The 14,463-nt window shown below is 38.9% G+C and overlaps 1 protein-coding gene across 3 annotated transcripts; it reads right to left on the reverse strand.

Annotated features, from left to right (window-relative positions):
- Positions 1–1,546: 1,546 nt before the first annotated feature.
- Positions 1,547–13,791, reverse strand: slc2a9l1 (solute carrier family 2 member 9, like 1). 3 transcript variants are annotated; one of them, XM_034083022.1, is made up of 12 exons: positions 13,720–13,791; positions 12,752–12,847; positions 12,077–12,237; positions 7,079–7,203; positions 6,873–7,002; positions 6,573–6,721; positions 4,407–4,594; positions 4,217–4,327; positions 3,996–4,100; positions 3,507–3,582; positions 2,650–2,777; positions 1,547–2,044 (listed from the first exon to the last, which is right to left on the reverse strand). In XM_034083022.1, exons 1-12 carry the CDS (start codon positions 13,747–13,749, stop codon positions 1,859–1,861), a joined length of 1,485 nt encoding a protein of 494 aa, XP_033938913.1. In that variant the 5' UTR covers positions 13,750–13,791; the 3' UTR covers positions 1,547–1,858. The 3 variants fall into 3 exon arrangements, with proteins under 3 accessions (XP_033938913.1, XP_033938914.1, XP_033938915.1); XM_034083023.1 differs by lacking the exon at positions 13,720–13,791 and having other exon boundaries at positions 12,077–12,211; positions 12,752–12,837; XM_034083024.1 differs by lacking the exons at positions 12,077–12,237; positions 13,720–13,791 and having other exon boundaries at positions 7,079–7,316; positions 12,752–12,830.
- Positions 13,792–14,463: the final 672 nt, after the last annotated feature.

The raw sequence follows: 14,463 nt of genomic DNA on the forward strand, positions 1-14,463 counted from the left end.
GATCAGCCGAGCCAAGACACTGCCAATCACAGCTCACATCCCCAACGTGCTGAAGTGTGGACAGAGTGAGTTTGGCAGCTTTTGAAGACCCTGTGGCTGCTAGCAGCTGCTGGATAGTGATAAGGAAGGGGAGACCTTCAAACACTTACGTATATAGACTATATATATCTCATTATAGCCACTGAGTTACTCAAAGAGCCAACTGGGAGTGAGAAGGACTCACCGGCCAGGACTTACTGTAGTGTGGTTTGCAGAATTCACACGAATGATGGATGAAGTACTAATGACTAGGAGAAAGGCTCACTGATAGTGCGGAAAATATCCTGAGGAAGAAACTGTCCAGTTCACAATCCTGTATTATAGTGTTCTTGGTGTAAGGGGGTAAAACATGCTGACACAATGCGGTACATAAGCATAATGCATGTTGTATAAGCAAGCAAGGCCATACACACAATATGCTGTCCTTAAAAGATGAGAAAAAGAAAATACAAAAAAAAAACGTTCAGTTTTACCACACGTTGAATAAAAAACGTAATACTATAACTCCTAAGAGGATGAATAACCCTACTTCCTCTTGTTTACGGATAAAACTTTGCTTAATTCAATACTCAGAGGTGTTGCTACAACAGCCTTTCTGGAATGATCACGAGCTCATTGTGTCTAATTTTGGACAACTTTAGGTTACAATTTCAGATCTGATAAGCCAGTGCAGAAGTGCATCTTAGATTCAAACAGAAATCAACTATTTGAATATGATTTTATGGCTAGTTTCATATGTTCTGTCATTTTGTAAATGACGGTTCCAGTTGAAGTAAATTACACAATAAGAATGGCTCAGTCATAGCACAGTGTTGTAAGGTTTTGATCATTGTCCATGTTTTCATCCTTTACGGTGTGTTCTCAGTTTGTAAGATTTAATGATAACAATTTGTTATCTGAAAAAGGTCTTCCATTCCGGTCACTTCTGGTGGCGACGTCAAAATGCCCAACTTCAGGCTACCACAAACCAATGGACAACGTCACGTAACCCTGACATTTCAAAGTGATTTTCCTGGTAGCTTATAAAAGTAAAAATAAAGTTGTTGAACTTCAGTGTGAGTGTGGTTAACACCAAGGTCGCCAACATGCCTCCAAATAACCGCCACCCCCCCTTTGAGTTCTATCCGCCGGCCCTGAGAGACAAAAGAAAGATAGAGGAATGGCCTCTCACAATGTTGTGGAACAGTTTCCATTCATTTCATTTCCTGCAGTGGTCAAAGAACAGACAGCTGAACCCAAAGGGACCAGCGGATGATTTATGGCTGGAGAGCTGGAGAAAGGAAACGACTGACCTCACAGTGACAAACAGAGTGCAGCTGCAGGTGCAGTTTCATCAGGAACGGGTACCCAACACAACAACAATGTTTCAGTTATTTAGAAGTGATGGCTCTCTTTTTGCAGTTTTAAAATACAGTAATATCAGTAAAGTCATTCATCTTAAACTCATCTTTAACTTGTCCTGATTGAGTGAAGTAGAAATGAACAAATCAATTAGCTTTTCAAGCTGTTGTAATTGTATGATGAGACTGTTTATTTGGGAGTATGGAACAGGAAAGAATGAATAATTTGGAGATGCGCCCCAACACCTTTTTTAAATCTTTGGACATGGGCACGTAATTAAATATTTTGGATATTACTTGCAGCTTGATTACATGCTACTGTATCAACAGAAAATGCTGATAGGAAATAATTCATACAATATTTCATAATAAACCATTTTAGCCTGGCATTTCAGTGGCAAAGTAAATCTAGCTTCCTGTATTTCAAAAAAGGGTATACATAAGCATAAATAATGTCCTTGTTGTCACAGTTTCTTGACTCATAGCCTGGTCGCTGCCTTTATTTTATCTGAGAAGGATTTCCCGCAGACGGTGATGGATTGAAACTCCTCTGAGATCTCCAGCAGGGTCTTCCCTTTAGTCTCCGGCAGGAGGAAGAAGGTGTAGAGAGAAGCCAGCAGGCATATGCAGGCGAACAGCACAAAGCAGTACGAGTCCAGGGTGTCCTGGGACAAAGGAAACACAGGCGTAAGCATCAATAAGAGCTTCATAACTTCATGGCAAGTGCTGAGATGTTTTGTGTCTTTCAGTATTGGGGCGGTCCATCATTCTTTGGCTCTTGTTGTTATTCCCCTTTTGCCAGTTCATTTTAGCTATCACAATTTCCCTGAGTTGTGTATGAACACCTCATACGAAGGCATATGATTTTCTCATATGAATGCTCTTCATACACATTTAATTATAATCTAAGATACATTTCTTTCTTTTTTTATAAGAGGCATTTGTTTATTATTAAAAAGCCCTTTTTCATTATTAATAGCGTGGCATTTTTTTTGTGTGAAGGCACTTTTGAGATTTGTTTCTCCAAGTTATTATATATTTTTCTTAGGCTTCTTCAAGATCAGCTAAAACTGGCCAATCAGTTTAGCCACAGCACCATATGACACAGAGAGTTTAATGATATATAAATAATTACCACACCCAGAAAGTTATTTCATCTGTTGTTGATTGTTCAAGTTTTACAACTAAATGTCAAAATAAAACACAAAATAATATTTCTATTGTAAATGAGCAAATCCTGTTTGGCAGATTTGCAGTTGTGTGTACTCACAATAAGGAATGGAAAGACTAGTCCCAGCAAAGCGAAGACAAACCAGCGTTGGGACCCAATGAGGACAAAAGCTGCCATTCGGTCGCTCTGGATGAAGAGCTCACTGTGGAGAGTAACTGTGGTTCCCCCTGAGAGAGCAGAGACATGCAGGTGTTAATTATCTGTGCAAGTAAACGTCTTAAATTTAGGCCACACGAAGACAAAACGGGTTGTATCCGCTACAGTTCTCTATCGTATAGACAGTTCGTCCACACGAGGCCGACAGATAACGATAATGATAACGATAACGGCTCCCAAGGTGGGTAGATCTGCGGACGCCACGCTCTGGGGGGCCAAACGGCTCCGTGTGTACGCCCTATATACGATCATTTCCTGATAACGATGATGCCATAGCCCCGCCTCTCCCCACCTCTGCTGCTCACCCCTGCGTCATTGCTGATGTGTTTAGCCAACAACAACATCAATGGCGGATCACAGGGTTGCTTTCGTGCTCCAGACGCTACTGACCATGCTACAGATGTTAGTGCAAAATCTACAGCTCCTCTACCACAACCATCAGCAACAAATGGACATAGAGAACTACATGAACATGTAACATGTTGCTAAATTCACCACAGAGAATAACCAGAAGAGCAATCAGGCAACCACGCTCGGGGGGTCTTATTCGCTGCTTTTGGTGTATTTACAGGCCCGGCATATGTACTACAGTGTTTCCAGCAGGTCGAGTGGTCTCGTGTGGACGGACACGTTTCTTGAGCCGATTCCGTGTGGACGGAAGACTTTTTTGATATCGAATTCGGTTTGTTTTCATTTTCGTCTCCGTGTGGCCGGGGCCTTAACTGCTGTAGGAAATTTACCAGGTCCTCCGGAAAAGAAGATGTTGAAGAGGATGACCAAACTAGCCGTGATATATGAAACCCACTCGCCAGAATCCTGCATGAGAAGAACATGTTGCATGTGAATATTAAAACTGTCTTCGATACTAAAAATCAAGATAATTTAAAACAATTGCTGCCTTTGCACAGTGCAACAATCAAAGGTAAGACGTTTATTTTTAAATACACTTTCACAGCTTGCATTTGCTACATGTCGCATTTGAAAAGGTCTGTTACGGCATCCACCGCAATGAAATGTAATTTAATTTGTAGTACAGGGACTATTTCTTTGATTGAAAGTAGTTCCAGTGAGTCTGTCCTTCAATCCTCCTCAGATTATCTCAAAGATATTTCAAATGTCTTGAAACTACCAAGGCTAAGAAAATGTGCTCAGGTGGGTAAAATGACCCTTTAAAGAGTATCTTCTAACCTCTCACACAGCTGTGTAGATGTCCGTGTCTAAAGGTTTACCTTCAGGTTGAGCGTTACAGTGACAAACACCAAGCTGGCACCCATGACACCATAACCCCCCCATAACAACGGCCTCCTCCCAATGTGCTCAATCATCAACAGGCCCTGGGAGAGAAAAAAAAGGTTTAACATTTGACAAAAAATGTTATCCTGGGCATGAAAGAGGGCCTATGCCATGAGTGCAATGAAGATGTGGAGATAAGGAGCTCATGTTCACTCACACAGGCGATGGAGGTGATGATTTCAGACACTCCGAGGCAAAGAGTTACATAGCGGATTTGGTCTCTCGGTAGGCCTGCCTTCAGGAAGATGTCAAAAGAGAAAGTATTGATCTGGGAAAGATAGAAGCATTGGTTGATAATCTTTTTTTTTTTAATAAATCTCTTTTGGATGCAGTAAATCCATCCTTACCGTGGACATGCCCGACAGCTGGTTGGACAGGTAGATGATGAACATGGTGAGAAGCTGCCATCGGATGGTCCTGTCCCTCAGCAGCTGCAGAGGGGTCTTTGGTGGCGCCGCATCGATGGCCTCCTGCTCCGCTAACATCTCGTCCATCTCTTTTTCATAGTCACCCTGACCCCACAGACTCTGGAGAGCTGGGAGGAAAAAGACCAAAGAGACAGCGAATGAAAACTAAAGAAAATCCTCCTTTGCTCACATTCAAGACATATTTTGTATTTGGTACTATGTGCAGGGGTGCCCACACTTTTTGGGCTGGTGAGCTACTTTTGAAATGACCAGCTCACCGAGGTCTACCAACCAAAAATAAAATCCCAAATTGCAAGGGTTGCTGAATAACACGTTTTATTTATACATGGGATAATAGGGCTGCAACAAACGACTAATTTGATAATCGATTAATCTATCGATTAATGAAACGACTAATCGACTATTCAGACTATTACTGTATGCCTTGCACAATTTCTCAAACGCTCTGATTTAGCCATCAACTTTTAGATTTAGCTTAAGGTTGTTTTAGGCATGTGGAAACTAGCAATGAAGACAATAAAGATTAATACTTGATTCAAAAATACATATATTATTAAATTAACAAATTATTTACAAAATTAACATTGCTTTTTATTTAAATAAAATAAATAATATTTCACATCAAAAGAAACAACGTTTTAACAAATCGTGTTATATAATCTGATGACAGAACTGTAAACAGAATAGCTGAAACTTTAACAAAATAAATAACTCAGTTACCTCTAATCATTAACCCATGTTTGTATAATTCAGTTAACTCTGTGTGTCGCTGCTAGCATACAGAACACCTGACGTGGAAACGTTACTCATGGACGGGGATACAGAGCTACTAGAAAGACAGTGGAACCCGGTGCATTCCTCCGTCTGAATGTGGAGCACTTTTGCTAAATGTTTAGATAAATTGCTCGTGTTACCGCCCTTACATGCTAAACACTCTTGGCAAGGAGCATTGTCCACCTCAAGACGGGTAACATTTAACCACACCTTGGAGCGCTTCTCTCCGCCATCCCCGCCGTGTGTTGCTGCATGCAGCAGCCGCGTGTGTGTAAACTGCCCCGCCCCCTCGCACACAGAGCGGGGAGAGAGATCTCGTCTGGATTGGAAAGGTCGAAAATACACCGACCATAGACGCATTTGTTTGTCTTTTTGCATGTTAGAAACGAGTTGGCGACACTAAGACTGCGAAATAATATTTGTGTAGCAATAATACATGACCTTTCTCTTTCTCAACTCGCTACTCGGAGGGAAGTCGCTGCCATATGCCTTGTGAACACTCCGATAATGCCTCTCCACTTTACCTTTCTTTGGCAGAGCGACGCTTGCTTTACAAATAAGGCAAATAACCTTGAATGTGACATCACAAACAAATATTCTTCCTCCCATTCTGGGTGGAAGTGGTATGTCTTTAGCTTTTTGCTCGGTCCCGCACTCATTTTGTTGTTTGTCTCTTGTTTGTCTCTTTAACTAAAAAAACGAATTTGAGTTTTCCCGGCACTTGACTGATTTTGTATCGCTTTGCATTCTGGGTTAACAGACTGGAAAGCGATAGGTCGCTTTTTCTGTCAATCAAGTAAACTCCTGAATTAAGTGGCAGGGAGGCCAAGGGAGGAGGGATCAAAACCTGTTTTGTCTATTTTAACGGCGCTGGATTTTTTTTTTTTCGCAGTCGACGTACTCGGCACCTCTGATGTAAAGGATATAAAATAGAAGAAAAGTAGAACAAATAAGGAAACAAAGGCTAGATGATCCAAAATGTGTTGGGAAACCACAACCTACACTGTCACATGAACATGAAGGGGCATATTTAGCTCATTTTTGGTTCATACTTGTAGTTTTGACTAGAACATGATTACATGCTTTATTCTGTATACACATTATTTTTCTCATACCATCTGTTAGAATATACCTGTATTCAGGCTGAAATGCTCTGTTTAAGCTTTACGAGTCCACATTTTGTGCACAATAACCTCATCCTCAAATATTACAAGCAGAATTTCAAGTAGTGCATTGCTTTGTTTTTATTACTCAGACTGTAAAAGACTATTTTGGTTACTGTAATGCATTTATTTGTGGGAAAATACTAACCTTTTTTGCATGCCTTTTCATCGCCTTTCTCTATGAATAAGTATCTAGGAGCTTCCGGGAGAAAAGGCAACACCAAAACCTGAACCAGTGAGAAGAACGCAGGGACACAGAGGACGACGTTCCACAGTTCCTCGCGACCTAGGATCTCACTGAAAAAAAAGAACAACTTAATAACAATAATAAAAACTGCATCTCTATTGACCCTTCACAATGTTGTGTTTTTGTATGCACATTTCTCAGATATGAATAAGATGGCTAACTACTGTTGTCATTTCCCACGTATAGACAAAAGGTACATACCTCAATCCAAAAAATTGTCCAAACAGTTTACCAAGACAGCCAAAAGTGGCTGCTGTTAGAATCACAGCTCCTCTTATCTTTATGGGAGCTATCTCTCCCAGGTACATTACATGGGTGCTGGATCCCAAACCTGCAAGTCATGAGATCTCATGAGTCAGGAAAAACATGATGTGCTGTTTATTTTAGAGAAAGTCCTGATAGCTTACCTGCAGAGAAGCCAAACAGGATCCTTGCCACTATGATCATTTCATATGATTTGGCCTGTTTGCTTGCCAGCATGACCCCCGCTGCAGCAATGGAAATAATGCTGTTGTAGATCATCGTTTTTTTTCTGGTTAGGAAATACATCATTCAGTGAGGTGTTAAGGTGAATGGACAGCTTTTTGCAGAGGGTCTCTCTTATTTCAACCCAGTCTCATGGCATTTCGTGTTCACCAACACCATCTGTGAGGAAAATAAATGGGGCTCAGAGCCTCAGAAAACTGAAATCTGTATTTTTTTAAATCTTTTTTTCCTTCTAATTTGCTATTCTTTTCAAAATAACACACTGTTATTTACTCACCAATAACACACAATTATCCTTGCTTTTATTTATTGGTTTAATTCCATAATCTCTGGCTTTTTTGGCGTCCGTCAGGAACTAAATTTCAAAATAAAAATAACCGGAAACAGACCTAGGCCTCTAGGAGTTTAGGATGGCCGAAGACAGTACACTACCCATAATCCCCAGCTATCGTTTAGGACTACAGTCCCCGTGATTAATCTTCAAGCTCTAGGATTGGATGTTGGAGTGGCAGCGCGCCAAGGTTACGCCGAGCGTCAAACAGCTGTTTGAAATGGAATGAAACCACGCCAGAATATTCAAAACTGGAATCGAACGCCCCCCAGAACTACACTACAAAATGTTCTATGGGACGTCTCCACTGAACGTTTTCGTTGTTCCCACAATTAGAAGTTGCCAGTATTAAACACATTGGTGTTATAAAATGTAAAACATATAATTTATAAATGGCTGAAAATCGCTTGTGTCCATAATGCGCAGCATTAATATATACCCACATGACAGCTCATTGTTACTTTGTAATTTTACTCCATTCCAATTCAGAGGTTAACCTGGTATTTTTACTCCACTACACTTATTTGGGTTACTTTGCAGATTCTGATTAATGATGTGAAATATAAACAACCCTTAAATCAGACTTTAGTTACACCTGAGTAAAATGCAGGTAAGGTGATTGTCAAGTGCCAACAATCAGGAGAGATATTTGTGGTGCTTGAGAAGACTAAACATTTATCTGCAATTGACATGAATGGAAACGAGTAATAAAGTATATTCATTACTCGTTATTCTCTACTAATAGTTCATTAAAGACGGTATATTATGGCTATTTTGCACATCCCTTTCAAGATTTCAAGATTTTCAAAGGTTTATTGACATATCATATACGCAACTACGGTGTAGTTATGCAATGAATGCAAATCTTGGGTCACAGGTTCCTCAACAGTGCATTACAAGACATCTATCAATATGTGTATACCTCCACCATTAAACTGTCATATTCTGCACATTTCTTATTCTATCTACATACATAAGAGTATAATCCATATGTATAATATCAGTTAAAATAAGTGCTTCAACATAGTTAACATTGCAGGAAAGCAAAGACGTTAAGTACTTTGTCAGGCTTAATATTTATCTGTAGATAGATACCCCCAAAGTTTTTTTTCTTATTTAAAAGAAGACCTTAATCTAAAGTATTATTTAATGTTTAAATAAAAGTTCATTCGTTTTTCTGTTTTGCACCTCCTCCTATTAATATCTTTGTACATCCTGCACTAAACTGTTTTATTGTAGAGATCACTTACAGTATCTTCTTGATTTTTTATATTCTATATTTCTATCACAGACCTTCTACTTTCCCCCTATGAAAGTATGTACTCTTAATATTTTTTTAATCAAATATAATGATAATATCAAATTCAATAACGTGCTTTAACCACTAGGCGGTGCACACAAGGTACACACAGCCATAATAACTTTGTATTATTAGTGTAGGACACTTATGTAAGTACAACATCTGAAGATGTGTAGTTTTATTCATGCTTTCACATAATTTTACAGCATATTGCTATACTATTTCAGACTCAGTATTTACATTCTTATATTCAAAGAAAATCAGTAATATATTTAAAAACTACAAGTCCTTTTATATCAGCTGTGCACCGTTATGGTGTAAATATAACCTATCTATGAATTAGATCAAATGTAAAAGTCAGCCGAATTAGTGTTGATACTGCAAGGAGACGTATTGTGTGAAGAGAAATTGAAGATGTTGTTTAATTGTTGATATATTTATGATCCACGTCAAGTATTCAGTTTTGGCGGCATTTCTTCCAGTTTTTCCAAAGGTCTTCTCATCAGGGCTCTATAAATAAAGAACTACGGCAGATATGTAATATGTAATGCAGCCGAACCGTGTATTACAATGCCGTTATGCAGTGGCGGCGCCAGAGTTTTTTGTTGGGTAATCTATGGTAGGGCTAACCCATACAGTGGTGGGGCTCAAGTCAGTATTTGCAATGTAATTACATACACGCTATATCGCTCCCCTTGACAGTGAAACGCCACGTGTGAGGTTTAGATTATTTCCCTGTCTCAATCCAAATTGAACTGTATGAAATAAAAAGGCACATTTGTCTTGTAGTAAATAAAAATGGCGACCTGGAGCCAATCCTGCAATTTCCCCACAAGTGAAAGAGTTAACATGCTGAAAACCCAACCCCTGCAGGGGGGTCTGGGTGGATTCTCCCCCAGGAGATTTTTTGAAATACTAACATAAAATACACATTCTGGTACTCTCTTGAGAAGAAAAATAAATAAATCTATTACTCCACGACATATTTTAAAAAATGAATGCCATTTTAGTTTTGTGTTACTTTGTTCTGAAAGCTGAACCTGCTGAACCTCCCAGAGAAAAGAGGGAAGAGGCAGTGTGAATTACTTTGTTACCATTGTTCTGTGTGTCAAAATGAAAGACAGCCCACACACCTATCAATCATCAAACCGTGGGGTCTTATTTCATTACGTGTTGATTTCTATCAACACGTAATGTTGTATCGATGTAGAGATGTACTACAGCATAAGTATTCTCCGCCGGGACTTCCTGCAACAACACCACGCCGTTATCTTGATTCTGATTGGCCAGAAGACATTATCAAAGATGTTTTATCGAGAAGGCGATCACTACGTGACAAAGGTTTTCAAAACCGTTTCTGGTCTTCGGTATTTCCAGACAAGTGGCTGCTGAAATCAATCTTACTAACTGCTGTCTGTGCAATTTAGTCCGCGCGAGTTGGCGGACTTTATTTTGCTTACTTTAACATCATTTTTCATGGTGGGGCTAAGGTGGTGCTAAGCCATTTCTTGGTATGGCTGTAGCCTATCCCAGCCATACCCTGGCGCCGCCACTGCCGTTATGTGATGACTTTCAAAAAGAAAATCAAGAACACTCGGAATTAAGTATTCTTTTATTCTTTTAAAATGTTTTCCGGATTTCATATCATATACACACCAAATCCCAGCATGCATTGCGGCTAAAACATCCAATCAGCGAGCTTAAACCATAGCTGAGGGTCTTGGGTAATCGCTCGAAATGCCTACGTCTGTTTCCGGTTATTTTTATTTTGAAATTCAGTTCCTGACGGACGCCAAAAAAGCCCGAGATTATGGAATTAAACCAATGAATAAAAGCAAGGATAATTGTGTGTTATTGGTGAGTAAATAACAGTGTGTTATTTTGAAAAGAATAACAAATTAGAAGGAAAATCTTTTTTTTAAAATACAGATTTCAGTATTCTGAGGCTCTGAGCCCCATTTATTTTCCTCCCAGACGGCAACAAAAGTCCGAAATTATACGATTTAAAATAAAAGCAATAATAGTGTCTTGATATAATTGAGTAAGAACCCTTTATATATACAGTCTATGGTAAGAACATGTTTTTATGAACCACACAGCTTCCGGTCTTCCACGACCCGACCGGAGAAAAAGACGTGCTACAGGCACGAAACACATTACCAGTAGAAATACATTGCTTTTAAAATCGTGCTGTGCAACCTATTTATATACAGTCTATGGCTGCGGCCACACGAGGACGAAAACGGCTAAACGCATAGGATTAGCGCAAACGCAATCGCAAAAAAGCTTCCGTCCACACGCAATAGTTATCCGGATAGTGTCTGCCCACACGAGACCGCTCCGTTTAGCTCCAACCGCTGGAGAAGCTGCAGTACAGGAGCCTGTACGTGGCGCTGTAACTTCCTCCACAAAAGCAGCGAAGAAGAAGCATGGTTGTCATGGTTGCCCTTCTGTTTATTCTCCGCGGTGGGGGCCGAGGGAACCGGGCAGAGTTTTTCGCCAGTCAACGTGTATTAAAGTTTAAATCTTCCGGACACAATTATAAAAGTGCCAGTCAAAGGTCTTCTTTGTTATTTATTGAGCTTTAAAACAAATGAATAACGACTCTATATAATATAATAATAAAATACACTCTACTGACAGCGTCAGTGTCTGTCTCACAGCGTCAGTGTCTGTCTCATGCAGCAGCTGATCCAGTAATGAGTGACCCAGCCGACAGTAAAAATAAACATATTTATAACTAGTTTAGGGAGTTTGAGAGGGTGATGGAATGATGATCTGACTTGAAGTGTGTGTTTTGCTGCAGCGGGAGGAGCTGCAGGTGAGCAGAGCTGCGTGTCTCCGTCCTGTCAGATTAGACTTCACTCGCGTTTAGGTCCATATCGAGAGAAAGATAAATAATCTGAATACAGTGTGCAGTTTACTTTATCATTATCAGAAAATGATCGTATAGGGCGTACACACGGAGCCGTTGGACCCCCCAGAGCGTTGCGTATGCCGTTCTATCCACCTTGGGACCCGTTATCGTTTCCTCAGTCGTTTAGTGCCGTATTCGGTCGTCCTCGTGTGGCCGAACGGTCTATATGACACTAAACAGTAACGCAAGCGACCGTTTTCGTCCTCGTGTGGCCGCAGAAAAAAAGGGGAAAATCGTGTTGGTGAACAACACGATTTATCACAATTAATTAACAATTAACAATTAACAATTAATCTATTGAACTATTAATCAATAGATTAAAAATCGTGTTGGTGAACACGAAATGCCATGAGACAGGGTTGCTTATTTACTTTCCAAACTTGCCAGAGAACAGTTTGACACTGACGGCACCAAAGATACCCCCGACAGCAAACATGGAGACGATGAGGGACCAGATCATGGTGACCGTCTGTGGAGGCGGAGGCTCTTCATATCTGTGGTACCAGCTGCTGTTGATGAAGCGCTGAATGTACTGCAAGTTTGAACGCAGATGTTGCATGTGGAACTTGAACATTTTAAAGTAAAAGTGCTTATTATTTTCACATTCAAACATACAGTGACGGGACGTAAACATTTGGTGTAGGGCAGTGCTTCTCAAAGTGTGGTCCGTGAGCGCCCCCTAGTGGTCCGTGAGTATATTGGTAACATTTCACATTTAAAATAAATAAATACATTTAAGTTTTCCGCACTGTCGCGGGAATATCTCCGGAATGGAGTGAGCTTAAGTTTTTCACTTTCGATTGCATGATATAGCCCAGCGCAACACCTTCATCACCCATGTTGCCACTTGTTTGTACCATTTGCAGGCGATTTCTAATCTGTTCTAGAAAAACGATGTGTTTTTGGATATTTGTGGAGTTAGGTGGTCCGCAAGTGTTTTTTGTATTGGTTAAGTGGTCCTTGGTATGAAAAAGTTTGAGAAATACTGGTGTAGGGGGTTTCAACAGAGAGCAAGAAACAATAGTGATGCAAGTGATGAATCTGACCGGTGAGGGAGAACTCAATCCGGTGATGTGGTAGCCATTTTGAAAGGTTCCTCCAATTCCCAGTATGATGATGAGGAACAGAGCATTACCACGGGTCTACAAAGCAGAGTGAATAGGGATTAGACACAGACAAGTCTATTGGTGAACACTTTTAGCCTCCTTTATTATATTATATTATTATATTATATTATATTTATTATATACCTTTATTAGTAAAATGACTAATACGCCATTGTTAATAAAGTATATCATTATAGACAAAATTAACTAAAATAATAAAAAAGCAAAAGTAGTAATTTATTGATTTTGTATTCAAAACATTTGTTTTACTATAATATGAAGTTGTGGGATAAATACTACTGCTGAAATTATGTGTGTTGAGGTTTATTGCTCTAGTTGCTAAAGGGTTTTTGATCATTATTATACCTTTATGTACTGTTGGGATTCACAGAATGCATTTTATTCAATAAAATCAGCATATTTTTAAGGAGTCGCTATCCTGCATGTGTGACATAACAACACGATTACATGTCACAACAACTGCTAAACCTTTTTCTACTTGATTTTAAAATGATATTATACTTAATAAATGTCATATATATGTATATCAATATCTATTTTGCTTAAATCTTAATGTGTTTACTCCCTTTCCTACATTTTGCATTGTTCAAGTTCAAAATTGATTCAGAAACTGACAAAGTCCAATGACTCAGCTTAATCTTGGGTTTGAATGAGGCACTTCAATCGGACCGCTTAAAAATATCCTGCTTGCCTAAACAAATGCTTTTCTTTTTTTCCTGATATTAAACGTTTTTTAGAGCAGAATCAAAATGTTTAGTCTAAAAATAAAATAGTTATGTTTATAAAAGATATTCACACAAGCACATTTTGTTACTGTTTATACGCTATACATTAATATATACATTTATAAAGATGATGATTGTAAAGATGATTCAGATGTAGCTCACCAGTTGTTTTAGTTGTTGAAAGCTCCCCATTCTGTCTTCACTTGCATGGACTTAAAATAAATGTTCAGACTATACGGACTCTGTTAAGCATTTAAGGAAAGTTATCATTAACTTTTCAGACCATCTGACAGGAAATAAAGTAACCAGCAGACACCTCACAATCCTGGCTTCTTGACAACGTTTTGTATTACTCTTTATAACGAAAGCTTTTCTGTTTGAGTTATGGTATAACAACACTATAAAGCATTTGTGAAGTGCATTGTATTATGCATCTGAAAGCATGTAAACTGCAGCAACAGAACCAGCGGGGAATTCTCTGAGCGGATACCATTTCATATTATTCAACCTATGCTATTTTTTTTCTTCATGTTATCATATATACAACACACTAGACTCGGATGTTGTAATTTTATTCAACATACTATTCTTTACTGGGACTTTTTTGTATTTAAAAAACTATTTATTCTTGATATATGTAACACACTATGCAATGATCTTTTACATATTTTAATACATAGTATAATATATTAGACTTATTATACAACATACACTGTTGTCTATAAAGTTGGAATAAAATATGTTTCACCTCTGAAGAAATGATTGTGTGTGTAAATTGGAGGAAAAAGATAAATGTGTCTGAAAACTAAATAATTCCAACTTTATAAGTAAAAGTGTATTAAACTATAACTTTTTTTGAATACATTTCGACATACTATACTATCTGTATAGAGAATATACTAACCT

The sequence above is a fragment of the Pseudochaenichthys georgianus genome, chromosome 5 (genome assembly GCF_902827115.2).
Source record: "Pseudochaenichthys georgianus chromosome 5, fPseGeo1.2, whole genome shotgun sequence".
In the NCBI taxonomy this organism is placed as follows: domain Eukaryota; kingdom Metazoa; phylum Chordata; class Actinopteri; order Perciformes; family Channichthyidae; genus Pseudochaenichthys; species Pseudochaenichthys georgianus.